The sequence below is a fragment of the Elgaria multicarinata genome, chromosome 1 (genome assembly GCF_023053635.1).
Source record: "Elgaria multicarinata webbii isolate HBS135686 ecotype San Diego chromosome 1, rElgMul1.1.pri, whole genome shotgun sequence".
In the NCBI taxonomy this organism is placed as follows: Eukaryota; Metazoa; Chordata; class Lepidosauria; order Squamata; family Anguidae; genus Elgaria; species Elgaria multicarinata.
In genome coordinates, this window is record NC_086171.1 from 38,497,460 (window position 1) to 38,519,536 (window position 22,077).

General features: G+C 40.5%; 1 protein-coding gene across 5 annotated transcripts in view; it reads right to left on the minus strand.

Annotated features, from left to right (window-relative positions):
- The window catches only part of NUB1 (negative regulator of ubiquitin like proteins 1), a 29,288-nt gene extending 9,229 nt beyond the window's left edge, over positions 1-20,059 (minus strand). Inside the window, exons 1-13 of one of the 5 annotated variants that reach the window (XM_063126345.1) lie at positions 19,787-20,059; positions 17,282-17,358; positions 14,706-14,823; positions 14,444-14,611; positions 12,286-12,344; positions 11,023-11,093; positions 10,700-10,894; positions 8,132-8,220; positions 7,897-8,003; positions 6,925-7,111; positions 3,936-4,043; positions 3,029-3,181; positions 2,305-2,451 (exon numbers count right to left, since the gene is read on the minus strand). In XM_063126345.1, the coding sequence (XP_062982415.1) occupies positions 2,305-2,451; positions 3,029-3,181; positions 3,936-4,043; positions 6,925-7,111; positions 7,897-8,003; positions 8,132-8,220; positions 10,700-10,894; positions 11,023-11,093; positions 12,286-12,344; positions 14,444-14,611; positions 14,706-14,822 (1,401 nt within the window). In that variant the 5' untranslated portion in view covers position 14,823; positions 17,282-17,358; positions 19,787-20,059. The other 4 variants (XM_063126336.1, XM_063126372.1, XM_063126354.1 and 1 more) reach the window with 4 other exon arrangements.
- Positions 20,060-22,077: the final 2,018 nt, after the last annotated feature.

The following is a 22,077-nucleotide window of genomic DNA, read 5'->3' on the forward strand; positions in this document are numbered from 1 at the left end:
TATCCACCTTTGTTGGTATTGTAATTTTGGATAGTCGCTTGATCATATCAGGCATAAAAGGCGGTTTGTGTTTTTTGCTTTTAACTTATTCCTGTAGTGTACAACTTTAAAAACAGAATAAACACATTATGCTTTACTCAGCCCAGGACCCAAAGGGCTATTTTAGGTACATTCAGAGTAGATTGATTTAAGCCTCAATTTTCTCATTTTGAAATCCATGTATTTTTTGAGCAAGTATGGATTCCAAGGACGTACTTATTTGAAAGATAAAGAAAGCATTCATGTAATGAAAAGATGTAATTCAGAACTCTGGCTATGCTTAGTGCACATGCAGATTTATGTCTGCTTATAGACAAGGCATGTACACATACAAGGATACCCCGCAATATCACTCACTTTAAAATTAAGGCTTCAATCCTATGCATCCTTATTCAGAAAGTAAGATCTGCTTGTTCCACTGAACAAGTAGACTTTATGTCTGAATAAACATGCTCAAAAATGGGGAGTTAGAAGCGTGCAGAACATTCCAGAAGGAAAGGGATAGCAGTTTCTAGAGAAGGTAGTGTTTATCTAACATGAGATGAAAAGTGCACGGCCACCTTTTTTTTAAATTGGTAGAATCATAAATATTAATAATTTAAAAACTGAACAAACTGTAGAGCTTAGGTATATGGGTATGAACTAGGAATACAATACATGATCATTCTGATGATCCTGATGAGATACCGGATATCATCACCTGGATTTTGGTCTCTCTGATGACTTGCTAGTCTATGGCCCCTAGTATCAAACTATAATATAAGGACACACACTTTGGTGTGGTGAAGATGTCTTCCCCACCTTCCTTTACAAAGAGAAGCAACTTAACCAACAAAAGCAACCTACTTATGAACTTTTCTTAAATTCATAAGAGGATCATAAGCTCAGTTTTAAGAGATTATATGAAGGAAGTTCAGATTTCATTTCAAACTGGATTATTTCTTTTAAAGATATTCTCTTGTAGCTGAAACCTTTTCTTTTAAATCCAATTTAAATTGTAAGAGAGCTATTAAAAACTATTCATTTTCATCCACCCTGGGTGAACCCAAGTAAGGCCTCTGGCTTGCTTGGGATGTCTGAACCCCACCCGGCCTTTGAACAGTAGATCCCTGTGCCATACTACACATTGCTTTTGCAATTTGCCATGAAGCACTGGGGGCTGGTGCCTGTGAAATGGACAACCATAGAGCTGGTGGGTAGCCCTTGGGCTTCTAGCCTCCAACTTCAGGAGCAAAACATTTTCCAGCATTGTGCCGAGTTAAGTTTCTCTACGTGAAACCTACCAGAGGAACCCAAATGTGCGAATGTCACAGTTGTACAGATATTAAAAAAAAGAAGGTTCATGTATCACAATTTATGTTTGCAAATTAAAAATAAGAATTCCTCCACACCACTCACAATTGCACTGCTCATTAAAAACTGGATTAAATCCTCACCCAAAATATTTTGACCCCATCTTCCCATTTTCGCTTTTATAATACAAGACCATTATAATTCCTGATTATTTGGAGGTACGTTTGACCTTAAATGTGCACATTAATTTGGAAATTAGGTACCTGAAACTCCTTCAACTAAAAGTACACATTCTCAGTGGAGATGTCAAAGCCAGAAACCTGTCTCTAACAGCCCAAGCATGTTTACTCCAAGCTACGTTCCATGGAATTAAATGGGATTTCCTGGTAAGTGTGCTTAGAACTGCAGCCTAAGAGAATCTGTGTAATTCCTTTTGGTAACTGACAATAACTTGAATTGGAAGGATTTGGGAGCTGCCTTTTCGTTTGGGCTAGCTGGAAGCATCTGAAGTCCACCTTTCTTGCTGGATTCCACTGGCCCTCCTCAAACTAGAACCGTTAGAGAGGAGTCACCAATACAGCCATGACTCCTTACTTTTAACAGCCACTCTTTTAATTGGCTAGGAAAAAAACAGCAAAGAGACATTGTCCAAACTGAACTTTTTGCTCCCTCTTCCTTATTTGCTCAGTGAACTTTATAGCTTAAATCCCTTTTGTTTTTCTTTGCTGATCCAGCTGCAGGAAGTCTTAGTAGGCAACATGTTCAAAGTTCTACATAGCAGCAACACACTTAAGTGTAGTGAAACCTGATTCATCAGTTCAGAGTTGATATGCTTAACGGTCAAGAGGCAGTAATATTACTGTCTGTAAAGCGAAGAAGGCCAGATAACGTATAAAGCCAACAAACTTTAACACACTTCCAACAAGCGCAGGCTTTTCTGCAGCAGGATAAAGGGTTTGGAAAAGCATTTACCTTAGCGGCGAGCTGAAGGTCTCCTTTTGCGTTGTGAAGAGCCTCTCTAGCTGCTCGCTCTGGGTAGCCCATGCTCTTCAAGGAGTTTATGTCCTCTAATCGCCTTCTTCTTTTAGCTTTCTCCTCTCTCCTTATTTCAGCTTTTTCCTGTACAAGTAGAGCAATAAGAAATCTATTTATCAGATAAGAAAGGTGCATTCCCTCAACCAAAGAATCATCTCTTGCTGCTTTGATACCTCTATTCTGTGTGACAACTACTTCAGGTGAAAACACATTTTCTTTTTCTTCATGGAGGACTTGACTAAAACTGCAGTCCTCAATCTACTGTGAAAGCTCTGAAGTAAGAGTATTTTCTCCCAGAAAGCCCCCACCCCCAAGAATGTCTTTATCATGCCTTAAGCTCACAAGTTTGGAAGCTGTTTGGAGATTTCATAGTTTTTAAATTGTGAAAAACAGCAGAGAGCTAAAACCACCTCTGTCCCTAGTAATGCGGGGGATCCAGCTCTTTGGCTATTGTGGGACAAATTTGGCTATTGTGGGACAAATTCCATTTTTGAAATTTAGATGTTTTGGTTTTTTTCTGCCATTCAGCAACACACATTCCAACAACTATGTCAAAGTGACTGGTGGTATTTAGCTTCTCCTTATATTCCAACACTTATTACATCACAGCAATATGTAACACACCCTTCTGGCATGGCAGGGCACCTTCTTGGCATTATACCTCTCTCCTGTTGGAAATATGACTCGCTGCATGATCCACGTTCCCATCACAAGCTCGGAGACCCAAACGGGCTTCCTGAGCGGAGAATCCCAGAAGTAACAAGCTGCTGATCTTTTCGGGATCTATGCACAACTCTTGAAATAAGCCATGTGCCTGTACAGAGAAAGAAACAGACGAGGAAATAAGCTTTTACTAAATAGTCTTAGGAAAACAAACACCAAGCAGTCTGATACTATACATGTGCTAGGGTGTTCAATGGGGCATTACTCTCTAGCAAAAGAAGCAAATGCTATTTTGGGCTGCATTAATAGAAGTATAGCTTCCAAATTGCACGAGGTCCTGGTTCCCCTCTATTCAGCCCTGGTTAGGCCTCATCTTGAGTATTGCGTCCAGTTCTGGGCACTGCACTTCAAGAAGGACGCAGACAAGCTGGAACGTGTTTAGAGGAGGGCAACGAGGACGATCAGGGGACTGGAAACAAAGCCCTATGAAGAGAGACTGAAAGAACTGGGCATGTTTAGCCTGGAGAAGAGAAGGCTGAGAGGAGACACGTTAGCACTCTTCAAAGACTTGAAAGGTTGTCACACAGAGGAGGGCCAAGATCTCTTCTCGGTCCTCCCAGAGTGCAGGACAACAGAACCATGGGCTCAAGTGACAGGAAGCCAGATTCTGGCTGGACATCAGGAGAAACTTCCTGACTGTTAGAGCAGTATGACAATGGAACCAGTTACCTAGGGAGGTTGTGGGTTCTCCCACGCTAAAGGCATTCAAGAGGCAGCTGGGCAGCCATATGTCAGGGATGCTTTAAAGTGGATTACTGCATTGAGCAGGGGGTTGGACTCAATGTGTACAAGCTTGCAACCTTAGGGAGAGATTATAAAGCCTGACACTAACCACAGAAACTTACCCTCTGAAGATGTTCAGCAGCCTCTTTTTCTCTGCCATTATGATAATGGCTTATTCCTTGAAGTAAATAAAGCCTTAGAAATAAAGCCTTCTCTCTTCCAGAACTTCCCTAAAAAAAACAAGCATTTACCAATGAGTGAATTTGTAAGTTAAACAAAAACACAGCGTGCGGACCTTCTATTTATTTACTGAAAGTCACTGGAGTCGTTTACAAAGTGTGCGTGTGTGCATGAGAGAGAGAGAGAGAGAGAGAGAGAGAGAGAGAGAGAGAGAGAGGAGTAGGGATCTACAACTATAAGGAGGAAAGGAAGAGAAGGAACATGTTGTACATAGAAAAACAAACAAGACCCTGCTCTGATTTTTTGAAAGTTTGTAGAACACAAAAACACCTGCATTGTCTACAGAGGTAAGAATCCACTGAAACAAACTCCCTTTACACAATGGGTCTGAGTATCAGTATCAATTATCACCCGTAATGGAAAGTAAGAGACTGGAAAACTAAAACTGGGTACGTGGACAGTAGTCCGGAAAAAAAGAAGCAGCTTAACATGAAATTCAATCAATAAAGAATGAAGGGAATTGCCCAAGGATAACAAACACCTGCAACATTTTCATCCCCTTGATGTGGGTTTCCTTACTTATAGAGGTCAACCTCTCAAAAGATCTTGAGAGGGGAAAAATACCTCTTAGAGCCTAGTTTATTTAGAACTGATAATAGTGCTCAACTGTCTATGACAGGTTGACCTCCCGCTCGGGTTCTCCCTCCTGCTGCCCTTCTTTCCCATACTGCTAATAGCCTGCAAGTCTTTCAAGGTCACAATGCATTGGAAGTTGCTCTTGGACAAGCCCCATGGAAATGGACGGCAGCTGTGAAAGGGTGCCATGGTTCCTGTGTTGCCCTGTTTCAAGTCAGCAGGGATTGCCATCTCATTTTCTGCTGCTATATGCTCTGTTTAAGTCACTATGTAGAAGCATCTTCCCAGCAGATTACACGGGGATTAGATTTAATTTCGTTAAATTAATTGAAACAGCAGGGCCTACTGTCAGTGCTGGATTGTGGGGTATTCTTTTGTCATGCAAATTCAACATACCAAACCTCATGGAAACTACGAACTCTGGATCTCCATTTACTAGGGCACCCTCTTTGTGGCCTATGGGGTGGGGGAGGGCCGGGCGGACCGTCTCCATACGATCAGCAGCGTGCTGTGTTGGTGCAATGGCCAGCCATGCTGTAGCCTAGGGCCCTGAAAGCTGGGTTTTTTGGTGGTAGGGCCTTGCAGTGGATCTTTTACCCTCTGATACGCTCCTAGGCTATAAATAGGGCTCCTGACCCAGAACTTAGGCTGTGCTGCTGCTGACCTCCTCACCACCCACTCGCTACCTTGCTAAAGACCACAATTAACTACCCTTTGATGGGTCTGGGAAGGAATTTTACCCATATTTATGATTGGGCTGTGATGCGGGGGATGTTGCTTTCCTCTTAGCAATATTTGTAGTTTAAACCACATCCTTATTGCTTTATTATGATTTTATTAGAATGTAAGCCTATGCGGCAGGGTCTTGCTATTTATTGTTTTACTCTGTACAGCACCATGTACATAGATGGTGCTATATAAATAATAATAATAATAATAATAATAATAATAATAATAATAATAATAATAATTATTATTATTTTAACTCTGTCACAACTTCCCACAGCAGATGCTTGAAGCATTGGGCTGAGTAAGGGAGAGTGGGATCTCTGCTCACCACTTAGGGTTCCCTTTAAGGGATCTTGGGAGTGTTGCTTCAAGGACCCACCCAGTCTGAGAGCTGGCATACCTGCCACACACAGGTCACAAGAACAGCCTGTGACGCTGTTTCACACCATGGAAGGCCTGAGATTCTGCCACCAGCATTCACGTTCTCCTAGCATGCAGGCTAGCTGATGGCATTGGTCAGCAGTTGGCCTGTCCAATCTCTGGATCCTTCAGAAGTTCTACCAAGTTTGGTAGAACACAGATACACTTACATATAACTGAAAGTGGCCAATGTACATGCACACAAATGGCCTGGTGCTATATTCTCAATGGTCACAACTCATTATATGCAGATATGTGGAACCATTGGAAAAGAAGCTATTTTACTCAGCATCAAAACTGGCACATTAGGTTATTGATAGGCAGCAGTAATTTCCATAAACACTTTTCAAACGGACTTATCATCTATGGACAAAGTCTGCCTTTCCACTAAGCATCAGCTACAACCCCCCTAGACACAGTAAATTATTATTATCATTTCTTAATAATAAATATTATTAATATTATTTCTTATTAGTAAAGAAGATCCTGGGTATTTGAAGAATGCACATTCGATTTATATAAGCATCAGCCAGGCCTGTTTGGCTTCACATGAGTGTTATATTTGCTCTATATAAATTGAGACTGCACCCTAGAACACACCCAACATTCAACAACACAGGGGAAGATTAGTAGCGGTGGGCAAAGTATCTTTCAGGGAACCCTGAGAAGCTTCCAAAGAACTCCATGGTTCTCCAGAGTCAAATATGGGATTCAAAATCAAGGATGGTGATGTAAAATGCCCTCATGAAAGGACTCCTACTACGATATCATTTCTTAGTAATATACTGAACAGTGCAACTGGTTTATCCCTTTGAAGTTTCCTCTAGTCTTTGCAGAGGTTTAATTGTGATTCCTAGAGTTGCACCCCTATAGTATGGGCGCAAAGATGTAATGTCAGAAGAAGAACACAATCATCTCTGTCAGAGAGACTATGCATCTTATCTCTCTGAAGTTACAGTCAAACATTTAATTTCTAAGAGCATGCTACTCCCTTGGGAAAGGCAAGAAGCATTCCTGAGTATCAAGGACAACCAGCAATATAGGACAGTTCAGATTTTCAAGCAAAGGAAGTTCTGAACGACAAGGAAAGGTTCATTAAAAATAAACACACACACACACACACACACTCCATTCTCTTTAGCCTACTTTTATAGTGACCAGTCTTTCGTGGTTCTCCCCGTAACACCTTCTGAAGCAATCGTGGGCTGCAGTAAGCTTCTTCTCAGCATCATCAAGGCAATCCAGCTGTCCCAGGTGGAAGTAACACCAGACTATGTCCAGTTGCAGCACGGCATAATTATCAACCGTGTTCAGGAGGTCTGAACCACAATCACTGAAAAGCAACAAGAAAATATTCCAGTCAATGCATTTCAGAGATGTTCACCCACTGGTAAAATCTGTATGTACATAAAATGTGTAGCGCAGTAAGATACACATAATTTCCCTTAAAAGTCTGGTAAGCTAGTATAGCACAGCGGCTAAAGGCGTGAACTTATACTGATGGCTATAGGGTTTGGTGGATGCCTCACTCTGCTGGCAAAGATATGACAGCGGAATGGCTGAAATGGAGTGAGTTGCACACAGGATGTGGACAACGTAAGGGAGGAGCATACTTGTGCCGGATCCCACATCACTTCAATCCACAGCCAAACTGCTGCCAATGGTGCAACTTTACACATCCTTAGATCTGGCAGGGGACGATTCCCTCCCATCAATTTCAATGGGAAGGGCAAAAAATTAAAAGACAATTCCTGTGTCAATAACCATCCCTGGCCACTGCCACATCAGAACATAGTGCATGGTGTAATTCAGCAGTCAATCATATCCCACCACCAACAGTATATAAAACTCACAGCTCAGACAACCCATAGGGAGCTCAGATAACAGGCATGGGGTTAAAACTCTTTGGCCTCCTGTTGTTCACGCTTAAAGATCACAGTGGGGAACTCTGCTGATAGGAAACAGGGAGAGAATTCTGCACAAAAATGGTAGCTCTTCACACTATGCTGGCATAGTAGCAACATTATCTCTGGCCCCACTGTAACTGCAGTACAGTATTGCTCTGTAAAGCACTTTAAATTAAATCAGAAGTTAGGAAAAAACAGCCAAGATCCTTACCAGAAGTGTTTATCTGCATCCAACAGAAATGGCAATGCCATAGCATATTCTTTTTTCTTCAACAACGCTCTGCCCTTTTCATGGTGGCCCATAGCTAACAAAAGAGCCTAAAGAGGAGGAAAAAAGAAGCATCTTGTCCAATTAAACCTTAATGCTAAGCTGCATTTAAAACAAAGCTTACTTGGTCTTCACCACCCTTCCCCCGCCCCCAACTTCCCTACACCCTTAAACTCACTTTTTTGGCTGCTGGGGGGATCTTGATGGTTCTTCCAGTTTGGTTTGCAATGTCGAGGTAAGGCGTATTCTCTGGATCAAATGAATCCTCTGCAGCAGAACATACAAATCAAAACAGGAAAAATGTCACTCTCGGACGTTAGCTCTGGGTCCTTTACACCCAAATAACTTATGTACCAAAACACTGTATCTGTAAAACTGGAAGGCCAATAACCTACTTCACTGGACCATTCTCTTTCATATAGAAGAGTTTCTGAAGTAGTAATAGGTTAAATCAGTTATCCCAACATATCATGCTGCATCGAAAGTCGTAGGGTGCAGCCAGACATGGCTTTTATCATGCAACTGCCCTGCCTCATTCACACAATTTTATGGGGTGTCCAGATGATACTTTCTTCCACTTGTAGCCTTCCTATTTTTCCCCACCACCTCATCCATCCATTTTCTTTCCACAAAAAATACATTAAGGAGGAAAAGATAAAAGAGCTGCACAATGTTTTTTGACTGGTAGCATTAAGAGCCCTGTGCCTGGAAGAACCTGTAGTTATTTTGTGCTTCCTCAATAAGTACTTCACAATATACAATTTTGTCCGAAAGACATCCAAGGCCTCCGTCCAGCTTTCCAAAATGTCATGATGGGTTTCCTCCAAACATTTGGGTGAGAATTTCAGGGAGGACACAAATCATCTGAATTATGCTCAAAATGTTTGTGGGAAGCTCATGATGGGACTGAGGAAGGAGGTTTGAATATAGGCCATCTGAACCTAAACCCAATGAACATCCTGAGGGTTAAAATAAGGCCTAATCATCCTCCCTTCAATCCTTAGGCCTCATCTTGGCTGCTGAACTGTACAAATCCATACATGTGTGAGCAAATTTTATTAAGAGACAACAAATTGTACTAACATCAGTAGGCTTCTCTTCACGTAAGCAGTTTTTAAAAAGTGCAATTTTGATTTTGATCACAATTTTGATCACAATTTTGATTTAAAAAAAATCTATTTAGTTATTTTTATTTTAAAAATACCTGTTTAGTTATTTTATATCTGCCTCCAACAGCCTCATAAGAGATCAAATGTTCAGGAATGTACAACTGTCAGGATGCAAATTTGATGACATGATACTCGCAACCCAGTGTACCAACAGGCTCCTAGCTGGGATAACCCACATAGGCTCATCCAGTTGCATGGTCCCCCATAGAATTGTTCTAGATTCTAGGACTATGATCAAAGAAACAGGGGACAGGCAAAATAGTGCTCTGCGCAAAATGTACAAGGCTCTGTTCACTTTAAAAATAAAGCTCTGGCCACATGATTTTGCTCCGTGTATGTATATTACTTCCTTATATCAGGTTTGTTCTACCTCAGGTCAATAAAACCCTTTTTTCCAGACGGATCAAGGTTTGACCATGTTTGGTGACTTAGGGTGAATGAAGCTAGTCTAAAAGTATCATCGCCACCTTCACTACCTTTCCCTCTGCTATGGTTCTGAAATCCCCATTTGGAAAGTTTGCAAGATGGTTCAGTTTGAAGTAGGGAAAAGCCAGCTATGGGGGAAACTGATTGGCCAGCACCACTGACATCACCAACACAACTCCCCCCTGCATCCCAATTACCAGGGTACTTTTGTAAGTGGTCTTGCTTGTCATTCCAAAACGAATAGAATGTCGCCACAAAGAACAATCGATGGCGGGCCTTCTCTGTAGTGGCACCCACTATCTGGAAAACCTTCCATTCTGCGGTTCAGGAGGCGGACAATGTAACACCCTTTAAAAGCCTTTGGAAAACTTACCTTTTCAGACTGGCTTTCCCTGGACTATAACTTATTTCGGTTTCATATGGTATTTTTTTAGCTTTTATAGTTTTAAATTTTGACTTGTTATATGTTAGGGTTTTAATTGTAAACTGCCCAGAGAGCCTCAGCTACTGGGAAGTATGAAAATGTAATAAACAAACAAACAAACAAACTGCTTTGTTAAAGTTTGTGGTTCTTTTAAAAATAAGGATGAACCTGTAAATGCGTAAACATTCAGAAATTGCTTCAAGCATAATGGAAAGAGCATGACTGATGGGTAAACCAATGTTTGACTTGCTGGTATGCCTATGTTGTGGAAATAGCAATGTGTAAAAAAAAAGGGTGTTGTTCTTAACAAAATGTACAACTATCCAGATTCAAAGGGTTAAGGAAAAAGACAATTTTAACAAAGTGTTATCACATAAATACAATTCAACAACAGTATTAAACAATTAAACAACTGAAGTGCACTGGCATCTACTGTATACATCTGATTTCATTAATGTTATGCAAGAATACCAAAAGAGAAATTAAAAAAGCAGGTCTGGGAGCCTTTTTGACTGAGGTGCGGGATAAAACACTATAAATAAATAAATAAATAAACATAATGGCAACCCACAATTCAATAGCCCACTGCATGCGAATCAGGCCTACATCTCACTTCACCCTATGTGATGATGCAAAACGGGACAACACCAGCCTGTCTACTTTGTTTCTTTTTTCAGCATTTCCATCCGTACTGCTAAAAGCAGTATTTACACAACTAGATCCTTACCTCTTTCTGCAAGTATTTCCAAGCCTTTCTTCGTTCTTTGCATCCGTTTATTCATTTCTTTATTCTTCGCTACTTCTTCCTCATGTTGCATTTCCTCTTCACGGACTTTTCTCCTAGTTTCCTCTTCACTAAGTTTCAGCTCAAGCACCATGACCTTGATATTGTGTGTAATGCCTTGCTCTTCTAGTGTCTTTCCTGAAAAATGGAGGCAGACGAATTCAGTTGGAGGAATTTTGGAATAAACATCTTAAAATGTCCCAATTAGAAGCCTCAATGTAGATGTACAACTGTTCAAGTAATATTTTTAAATACAAGATGCATACCTAGGTCAAGTTGCTTCTTATTTGCAATTATTTTGATGCAATTTTCTTCAAATCCATATGTCTGTGCTATTCTGTGAAGGAAAGCAAGAGACAGTAAAAGCTAGTAAAAGTAGCTAGTTAACGTTTTAAAAGGGTACTCTGTATATTTTTTGAAATAAGTTATTTAGTATGATCTTTTTTATAGGAAAACATTTTTTTACGCATCATTTTAAAACATCATGATGTGTACACACACCATTATGATAAGGACCAATATTCAGGAATCTCACCATTTTACAAGCTGGTTACAGAAGATACAAGAATAAGCAAAAGGCTTTTTTGATTTGTAGTTCTCAAAACAATATATGATTAAAATGCTACAAACGCAACTGGTTAAGATAGTTTGTACCTGTTTCTTCTGATAATCAGATCAAGGCTGCATCCTACATAAGTGTGGAGGAACCCGAAAGGGCAGGTTCCCTTGGTTCACTGAGTGGCAGACAAAGACTCTCAAGACACAATTTCTCTCATCTTGGAAAAGTTTTATTACGAGCAGCCTGCAGTGCTGCAAGGTGGCAAACCCTAGAGGATCTGAAGGACTGCCCACTAGTTGTAGGCAATGCTAAGATACTTATAGGGTAACATCCTCAGAAGCAACAACAGAACTTCCTCATATAATAAACCAATCATAATACAGTTTTGCAATACAGTAACCAATGATAGACAAGGCATTTATGCATGTGCAGAGTGCAAATAATTCTAAGACTAGAAAAACAGTAAGTAGATGGGTATTGCAATCCTGGAACATCTGTTCCTTTGTGGTTACTACTCTTCCTGTCCTCACTGGGAGGCTCACACTCTGACTAATGTGTAAATACTTCTTGTTGGTTGAGCAAGTGTTGCTCAAAATATTTTCCATTACAGTTTGGGTCAAATTGCTATAGAACTTAATTTCTAATAGAAAGGGCTTACATCAAAACAGGGTGGGCACAGACAAAACAGCCCATTCACACATTTCCTCGACATAAGCCACAATGAATTCACTGAGACTTGCTTTTTAATCAATCTAGCTGCATCTTTACATAGAACTGTTTGCAATATATATGTAAAACATGACATTACTATGTTCAGCTTAAGGGACATAACTAAGCTGAATTTAAGCTATAAATATGCCTGACCAAGAAGATATACAATAACAATAACAAAACAAAAAAAAAACTATATAGAAGAACTGCTAAACAAAGCAAATTCAGAAAATTTCAAAAAAGCAAAAAAGTGCCTTACTGAGATCTGAGCTCCTTGCCTGTGATGACCAATTTTGTCTCCAGAACAGTTTTTCTTGCCTATGAAGTACATAGATATAAATACAAAAAACGGTGTGATTCATCAAAGGACACTTATGAAATTCTACCCATCCAAATTTTGCCCTGGATTTTTTGATTTAGAATTACTTGGTCTCATTTTCAGAGCAGCAATAATATACCATTCTTCCATTTGTATTTTTGGATTTTGTAGAGACCACTACAGATGTGCAATCTGCAGTAGATTTAATATCTTACCATGCATTTTTCACTTGAATGCACTGACAAACACAAAAGAAAATGAAATCTTGATGTGTCCATACATTTTGTACTTCATCAATGCACATGATTCCTCACACATCTTAGTAAGGCGGGGTGGGGGAGATGAGAACGAAAGCTGACAAAAGCTACAGTGAATTGCATGTGAATCAGTTCTGGAATCAGTTCTAGACAATGTCCATGTTTAATGAGAATGAAGACAGAGTAAAATGTAAGGCCAAGCAAGCCTTACTTGTCTTCCACAACCTGGTGCCCTCCAGATGTTTTGGACTTCAACTTCTATCAGCCCCAGACAGCATTAACTCATGATCAGGAATTCTGGAAGTTGAAGTTCAAAACATCCGGAGGGCACCAACTTGGGGAAGGCTGCCATGGAATAAAAGTGGGGAAATCTGCTTATCCTTTGATATTGGTGCCACTAAGTGCAAGATGGAAGCTTGGGTTCTCCAAGAAGCAGCAGCATAAATTCATGTCAGTTTAGCTAGACTTTAAAACTATCTAGTAGCTTAATCATATGCTCCATTGTGTACTGGAAACAGCACACATGATCCAACAGATGGGGCCAGGTCCCTATCACACAAGGGATTTCAAAGGGGAGAAAAAACACACACCTGGGGGTTGGACACAGTTACCTGTGCTACCTTGCTATCCACCCCAAGGGCTGTTGGAGCAGTTCCATCCTTAAGGGATTTTAGGATGGCTTAAAACTGTATAAATGTATCCTTATTTCCCAGAACAAGATGGTGCTTTGGAGTACAATCCTATGAATGTTTAGAAAGAAAAAAGTCCTACAAAGCTCAGCATTTCCCAGCTAGCACAGTGGGGTGCAATGATCATGTGAACTGGTCCTTCTAGTGAAGCAGTTTTGAGAAGGATGTGACCATTCATTCACTACTGTCTTAAAATTAGTTTCATACCTCAAGGTAACACCATATTATGCAAATTCATGTATATGTCTTAACCCTGCCACAAAAGGAGTATTAAAATATGTAGAACCTTTCATCTTGAGCTGTGCCATTTCATGTTTCATGTGTTCTTCTAGAAGAAGGGGGTTGAGCATTCTGTGGTGTTTCTACTACCTCCCATTGTATTTTTAAAGGAGAATTTCACTTTAAAAAGTACAATGGTATTATCAGTTCCTAATTAAAGTGAATGGGGCGAAAATTAATCTCCACATGTCCAAGATAAATTATCTTAATATAGGAAACTGTGTATTTTAACAATACAATAGCTACTGTGTGTTGGTAATTAGGATAAAAAGTGTTAATCATTCATTACTGGGTTTTTATAACATGATTCAGAGCTCCAGGAAATTATGTTTAATGGAAAAGTGCATGGTGAATTAAGTTATCAGGGGTTTCTGAGACCCTATAAGAGTTAACACAATTACATTTTTAATATTAAATTGAAGACATTGCCAAATACATTTAAGTCATTGCCAAATATATGTTTAAGACAGAAAAAAGTCCTACAGCTACCTGTTTGACTGGGGAATGCTGGGAATTGTATGACTTTTTTCTGTCTGAACTGTACGATTGCACCCTTGTTTTTTTCCTAAACAGTGACTTAATGTGGGGTTATTTGACCTAATGTCAAAGTAGTAAATTGCTTTTTACAGGCCTAAGGAGGGTCAAGTAATGTATATAATTGTATGGCATTCAAGTTGTGAATTCATCTCCTATAAACTCTCAAGATAAAAGAAGAAAGTCAACCCCAATGGACCCTTGCCCCACCTCCCTTTACATAAGTAGACTGAAGACTTCATCCAGCCATCGTATTTGCCTGCTCTGTACACATGAAATATTGCCATTCGTTGCACATTTCACATATGCTTCTTTAGATAACATTAAACAATTGCTTACTTTACCCATCCTCGTAGGCAAAGCTACTTCAAGCGTCGCAATTCCTGTCGTCTTAAAAGCTTCGTTTCCTGTTCCCCGCTCAACCGCTTTACAGCGTATTTCTTCCAGAAGGGCTTCGATTTCATTGTCATTATAATTTAGCCTGGCTGAGTATTGCAACGCGAGATCCTAGGACAATAAAAATGAATTTGTTAAGGAAATGAAAGCAGTAAATATGCATGAAATAAAAGCAGCCACAATATGGCAGCCACACAGTACTTGCCTTCAGCTCCTCACCAGCCTCTTTGCTATTGTTTGTATAGGGAGGTTTCCACAGGTAAATTTTGTCTTCTCGCAAATATTTTTTCAGCTTTGCTGCAAGGTACTTGTTCTGTGCCATCCTTGCATAGGAAACAAAATTAAAATGTTTACTCCTGTGTATGTTACCTACTCTAAAGGGCATTGTAATCTTCTTCTGACCTCAAATCAAAATGCTTGCACTTTTTCATATCCCTATAGGAATTCATGCTGAAATCAATGCAAAGGGGAAGCATCCATCCTTCTCTTTTTTAAATAAGTAAATTGGAATTATTTTTCAAATGTCGAAAACCCTCTTTGGGGAGCAGGGAGAGAATATGACCTCAAGAATTCCTGGCTAATTTGCACTGAGTACAGTAGTTTCGTTGCAAAAGGAAAGGAAATGTTTCCCCTGAACTCGAGCTGAGGGTAAATTTGTACATCGGCAGAAAACCATACATCTTTCATAATAGCCTCACCACTAAGAGCACAATCCTGACCATCCTTTTAGACAGAAAAAGTCCTGCGACTCCCAGCATTCTCCAGCCAGTGCGGCCGGCTGGGGAATGCTGGGAGTTGCAGGACTTAGAATCATAGAATAGCAGAGTTGGAAGGGGCCTACAAGGCCATCAAGTCCAACCCCCTGCTCAATGCAGGAATCCACCCTAAAGCATCCCTGACAGATGCTTGTCCAGCTGCCTCTTGAAGGCCTCTAGTGTGGGAGAGCCCACAACCTCCCTAGGTAACTGATTCCATTGTCGCACTGCTCTAACAGTCAGGAAGTTTTTCCTGATGTCCAGCTGGAATCTGGCTTCCTTTAACTTGACTCCGTTATTCCGTGTCCTGCACTCTGGGAGGATCGAGAAGAGATCCTGGCCCTCCTCTGTGTGACAACCTTTTAAGTATTTGAAGAGTGCTATCATGTCTCCCCTCAATCTCCTCTTCTCCAGGCTAAACATGCCCAGTTCTTTCAGTCTCTCTTCATAGGGCTGTTTCCAGACCCCTGATCATCCTGGTTGCCCTCCTCTGAACACGCTCCAGCTTGTCTGCGTCCTTCTTGAATTGTGGAGCCCAGAACTGGACACAATACTCTAGATGAGGCCTAAACAGGGCCGAATAGAGAGGAACCAGTACCTGACGTGATTTGGAAGCTATACTTCTATTAATGCAGCCCAAAATAGCATTGGCCTTTCTTGCAGCCATATCACACTGTTGGCTCATGTTCAGCTTGCAATCTACAACAATTCCAAGATCTTTTTTCTGTCTAAACATGCACAGGATTGTGCCCTAAACTTACATCTGCCTGGAGTCTGGACATACCAAGTTCTGCAGTTTTTAAGGAGAGAGTTGGGAGGATTTGGAGCTGACTGGCAGTAGCAGCTCTGGGTAGATGTAAATTCCTTTGGGGGCACTGAAGTCAAGTTAGAACTCATCTTGCCTGCCTGGGGCCTGCCTGCTCAACTTATATATCTATAAGGAAATGAAAGGCAAACCATGTACAATGCCCTGAGCGCCTTGGAGGAAGGATGGGATCAGAATAAAAATACTGATTATAGTGTTTTTGATAAGTTATACAAATTCATCACACATTTCTAGCCCTTTCTACTGAGAACGGAACTGATCGTAGAATCTCTTACTACTCCAGGGAAATAAGGAGTGGGAAGCAGTGGAATTTTGTTCAACCATTGTTTGGCTTGTTCTTACAACAATATTAAATTAAGATGTGTATGTTTCTGGTACCAATAAAGTATCAGTTCCAGGCTGCCAGCAATGCATATTTTAAAATAATGTAAAATGGAAGTTATAAAGAACATTAGACAAGCAAAAAACCAAAAACATTCAGTGGAGGCTGAGTAATAAGCAGCCTAGAAATTTGGAACAGGTGTTTAAGATTTATCATGTTTTTATTTGCTCATAGAACTGTTCTCTTCTTGTAAACCAATTTTTATAAGAAGCCATTGATAAGTTAAAATCATATCCCAGCAACCACTGAAAGAGACTATATACTGGCTCAAACACAACACCATGTATTTACCTAAGATAACATGTTATATTTCTTCAAAAATCTTAATCAAACTAAAATCCTAACAAGAGAAGTTGTAGTTAAACTGTGATAGGTGTTAAGATTGTCAACTGACCAAAAAGAAAAAGGCTTGTCTGCTCTTATGCCTTTATTAGCATTTTGATTTGCAGAATAAGAGCAAAACAGAAGTTTCCAAGGCTACAACCTTTAAACCATTTTTTTCTACCAAAATGAAGTGGTTTGAGGACTGCAGCTGTCGCTACTTCTCTTTGCCATCCTGCCATTCCTTCCATATTTTTGTATCAGCTAATGATCCTAAGCGTAGCCAGAGAAGCTGCCAGATTTTACAGATGTAGCCAATAAAAGCCTGCCAACATTTTGGTATTTTTGGACCTGTGATGCAAGCAGGAAGCCAGAGAAAAGCAACTCCTGGTTGCTGCATAGACTTTCTCTTTCAGTCACCATATGGATAAACAGAAGGTCAGTGGCTTAAGCTTCAATTTCTTCCACCCATTCAGCCAAATCTGTGGTCTTCTTGCCTGGAACTGCCATTTGTTTGAGCCAGATCAGGAAAATAGAATGCAGAGCCCAATGTGAGAAGGAGACTCTCAAGCAGCTGGTGAGGAAAGACAGGAAATCTTAAAGTGGAGAATAAATGAAAGGAGAGAAACCGAGAATATTGGGTAAAAGAAATCTATATGCAGGGCCTCTTAATGATTCAAGACACTCACTTATGACTACAAAAAGATCTGGCAAAGATCTTAAAACACTGCCATCTGTTACTTGGGTCAAGGCTGCCAAGCAGATTCATTACTTTTGCTTTTGATACTATTTGGTTCATATGCATTGAGCAGAGTCCTACAGACATTGCGATCAAAAGAGAAACCAAAAGGAAAAGTTTCTACTGAAGTTTTGTTTTGTAAGCCCCCTGCTTCCCAGAAACTTATAAACAAATTTAAAAGGCAGTAGAAGAAAACCAGCGTACTGAAAGTTATCTTTAAAGAATTGCTAGGAAGACCTTGTGAAAAATCAATTAGTCAATGATCTAACCTCTCTGTTATCACTAGAGATGTCTTTCTCCTATAAGGGCTACCCATATTTAGCCTTCAAGTTCCCAGCTCTCTCCCGTGACACAGCTCTTGTGTTTTTAATACCTGCATGACAGGCAGAAACCCAAAAGGTGAAGACTGAATCTCCATGGGGAAGAACATTGCTCCTGTCGACTACTGATCTCTCACATGACTGTTTAAAGGAAATTGCCAGAAACAAGGAAGTCTACCTTTACATGTCCAGTTATCCAGCTATGGTTCAACCACTTAAGCCTATAAGTCAAAGCAGCCTTCCCTAATCTGGTGCCCTCCAGATGTGTTGGACTACAACTCCCAGCATCCCCCAAGTCAGCATAGGTGATATAGGGCTGCCATTTTTTAAAAAAATTCCTGCACCAATGTCCTTTACCAGCAATCTGACATAAAAGCTGAAGTTCTTGACACCAGTCTAAATGGCAGGAAGAGCATCAATTATAATTATGTTTAAAATGCATAGGAGCTGTGGGAAGGTGGAGGAGAAAAGCAGCAAGCTTGTAATATGCCTGGCATATACACCATCATTGGGAACTGGATTAAAACATTTTCCTTTCCCTTTCCTAACTTGTTAGCGGTCTTTGGTCTTGATCTGCTGGACTCACTGTGATAACTATTGATGTGATAGCTGGTTTGTTTTTGTTTTTAAAGTCAAGATCCCATTTTAACCATTAAGGATGCAATCCTATGCATATTTAGACAGTAAAAAGCCCTACATGCTGGCTGGGGAGATGTCAGGATTGTAGGACTTTTTTCTGTCTAAATATGCATAGGATTGGATCGCATGTTATTCTGTTATTTTTATAGCACTTTTAATTCTGTTCATAAACCAACCTGGAGGTGAACTTGTAGAATGTGCAAGGCCTATGATTTTTTAAAATTAAACTTTACTGATTTAGATTTAAATTGAGTAAGGTTTGGAACAGTATGGTTGATTTGGGTTGCAGCTATAACATGGTGCTTCCAGACAGAGGGCTCCTTGTGCTAACAGAAAGAAGGCGAGAGAGAACTACAAACCAAAGATGACATTGTGTGGACACCTCGTAACATTCTTTGAATAAGGCAGGGTGTTTGCAAAACAAGAGCCTTGTCTGGAAGCAATCAGAGAAACAATTCTTGTCTCCCTCCCTCTCTGCTAGCCTTCCAGCAGCAGGCAAAGACTTTATTCAAAAAGACCTTTGGCCTGTATGCGGGTTTGTGGATGGGGTGCTGTTTTTATTCTGTAATTATGTTTTCATTGAATTTCAATGCATTTTGCTGTTTTAATCTATTTTAAATTGTTTTGTAAGCCGCCTTGAGGGCCATTATTGGATAGACAGGTGGGCTAAACATCAAATAAATAATAAATTAAATGAAATCATTGACAGTCTTCAAGAAAGCTATCAAGACTGATCTCTTCTGGCAGGCCTATCCAGTAGAATTTTAGGATGCTTTTAGGATGTTTTTAACAGTGTATGCTATGTTCTTAATCAGTATTGTATGTATTTTATGCTTGCTGTTGTTCCCTGCCTCAATCCAATCCGAGAGGTGGGTAAGAAATTTATTCTTCTTATTCTTATTCTTGTCTTTCCCCTCCCAACTCATAAGCAACCTTGAATGGCTTGACAGAATAGTGCCCTATCAAATGCAGCCAGCAAAATGAGCTAATGAATGGATTCATCTGGAGTTGGTGATGCTTTTCTACAGAGATGGGAAAGACAGCAGAGGGGTCCAGTCATCCACCCGACACAACCCAGGGGGGTCTCTGGACCACCAGCCCTACCCCAGGGTGAGGGGGCTCTCTTCTGCCCCTATGAGGAAAACCTTGGAGAGGGTTATGCGAAGGGGGCTGTTAACGCAGCCTGCCCCCCACCCCCTGAGAAACGGATGAGGCGAAGGCCTCTGAAGGGGAGAGGGCCGCGGCCTCCCTTCATGAGCCTCCCCTCCCCCTGCCTCCAGGTACCGTCCACCACGGTCACTCACCTGCGGACTTCTTTCTTTCTCTCCCCCCCTCCCCTTCTGTGGGGAGAAGACCGCGGCAGAGCAGCCGTTTATTTATCCCCCCGCATTCTAAAGAAGGGAAAGCGCCGCTGCTGCCGCCGCCGCTCGCCGGGTCTTTTTTTTAAAGTCCGTCACGTCAGAAATGAAAGCAAAAACACGGGGATTTCCCCCACCTCCTGGATGGAGTGGGGAAGGGCAGTCACGTGGCCACAAATGACACACCACCGAGGCCCAAGCCGCCGCCGCCGCCGCCATTTTAGTTCCTCTTTCGTTTGTGGCGTCAGTGTGGCCGCTTTTCCTCCTCCCTCTGCGCGGCTACAGGGAGGAGCAAATCCCGCCTTAAGCTCCCTAGCGCTGTACTGCCTCACGCAGTAATAATAAATAATAAGGCCCAATAAGGGTGACATATCCTTACTCCGCCTCCTCAGAGTAAATGTAATTAGCATAAAATGTGGTTTGAACGTCAGGATGGAGCAGCCGTATTTGGCTCCCGTTGCTCAAACGAAGGAGCTTGTTGTCGTGTGGCATCTCGAAAGACTTAGGGCGCAACCCTATGCCTGTTTAGATCGGGGGGAAAAAAAAGTCCTACAACTTCTAGCATGCCACAGCCAGCATGTGGCATCTTAACTTAGAGCGTAGTCCTATGCATGTTTAGACAAAAAAGCCCTTCGCCTCTGGCTGAGGGATGCTGGTGTAGCAAAAATAGCTCGTTCCCTGGTGTACCAGGTCCAATTCAGCACACAAGGAGGAGAGGAGAAGAAGTATAGGTCAAACTAGAGTTTATTCTGCAGAATAATGAGGCACTGGAGCTAATTGCTGCAAAGCATGTGCCTATCTCGCAAGGGAGTTAGCAAAGTATTATACACCGATTTCTGGCTGAAAAGTGCGTACATGGCTCTGTTCTTTTGGAAAGCATCTCCTAAAAGAGATAGGTAGTTCTGAAGATGTAGGACTTTTTTCCGTCTAAACATGCATAGGATTGCACCCTAAATAAATAATACCGAGGCGTCCCCTTTCGTGGGCCAGAACCGATTTTGTCAAGAGGCCTGCAAAGGTATTCGAAGTAGGGAGCTATATAATATAAGCAATGGCTAAGGAGGAGGTAAACAGTATGGCTTCAACACCATAAAATAACATTTCCATTAATTGACAAACTTATGTTCTATGAACTGAAAAAACATATTAGATAAATTTATTATAATTGTGCAAAGAAAAGCAAGTGTGTGTTCTGACCCGCATCTGAGAAAACGATGTTTAAAAAGAAAGCAGGGAACATAGATATTTACTATATTTAATTCTGGAAAAGATAGTAAAAGTTTAGTATCTGTAGGTTTCATTCATTGATTCTGAAAAATACATAGGGAAAAGAAACCATAATTTACTTAAATAAAAGTATTACCAAAGCAGTATGTTAATCATCTTTCTCACTCTGGGTTTAAAATTGTCATCACATATTGCCTGTTCAGACAGCTAATTAACAGCACAAGTTCTGCTGTATTCTATGGGTTTTACTCCTAGGAAAATACATATAGAGGAGTTCAAAGTTTATGTGTAGAATAACATTTGGTTCAGTTCAATTCAGACTCCATCAATAACTTTTGGAAATATTGATCTTTGTGAAAGGCATTTTCATTACTTTGAGGCATACTGGCAATTGAATTCCATTTCCCAAAAAATAATTTGTTTGTAGGAAAGAAATCGCTATAACACCACTTTATAGAAAACTGCATTTAATAGTTACATCTCTACTTGAATGAAATGAAGAGGGCATTTAAAGAACCAATTTTTATTTCTTTATATGATCCAAATTAATACAAATATCAGAACTGCCCAACTGAATCCGACCAAAGATGCAGCCACCCAGATGATGATGATGATAATAATAATAATAATAATAATAATAATAACAACAACAACAACAACAAGTTGTTCCTTATTATATTGAAAAGGATTGGAAATTATGGGCTCTAATGGGTCTAAAACTTTTCCTGCATAATCAACCTTCAAAACAGATTTTTATATTAGCCCACACACATTAGTCCAAAATAGGTTTTAAGCAATCATTTCTTAGCAAGCAAAAAAAAAAAGGTGGTAAAATATTAGCAAAGAGTTCACACAGTTAGTTTCCCCTATTCCAGAATGTGTGGAACTTGACAGGCATACCAGAGGGAAAATCCTATAGGAGAATGCATGCACACATCTCTCAATAAGCAAGTGGTTATTGTGATCTATTGTTTGCCTTTGAAGAAAAGGGGTGTCACACTAGTCAGTTA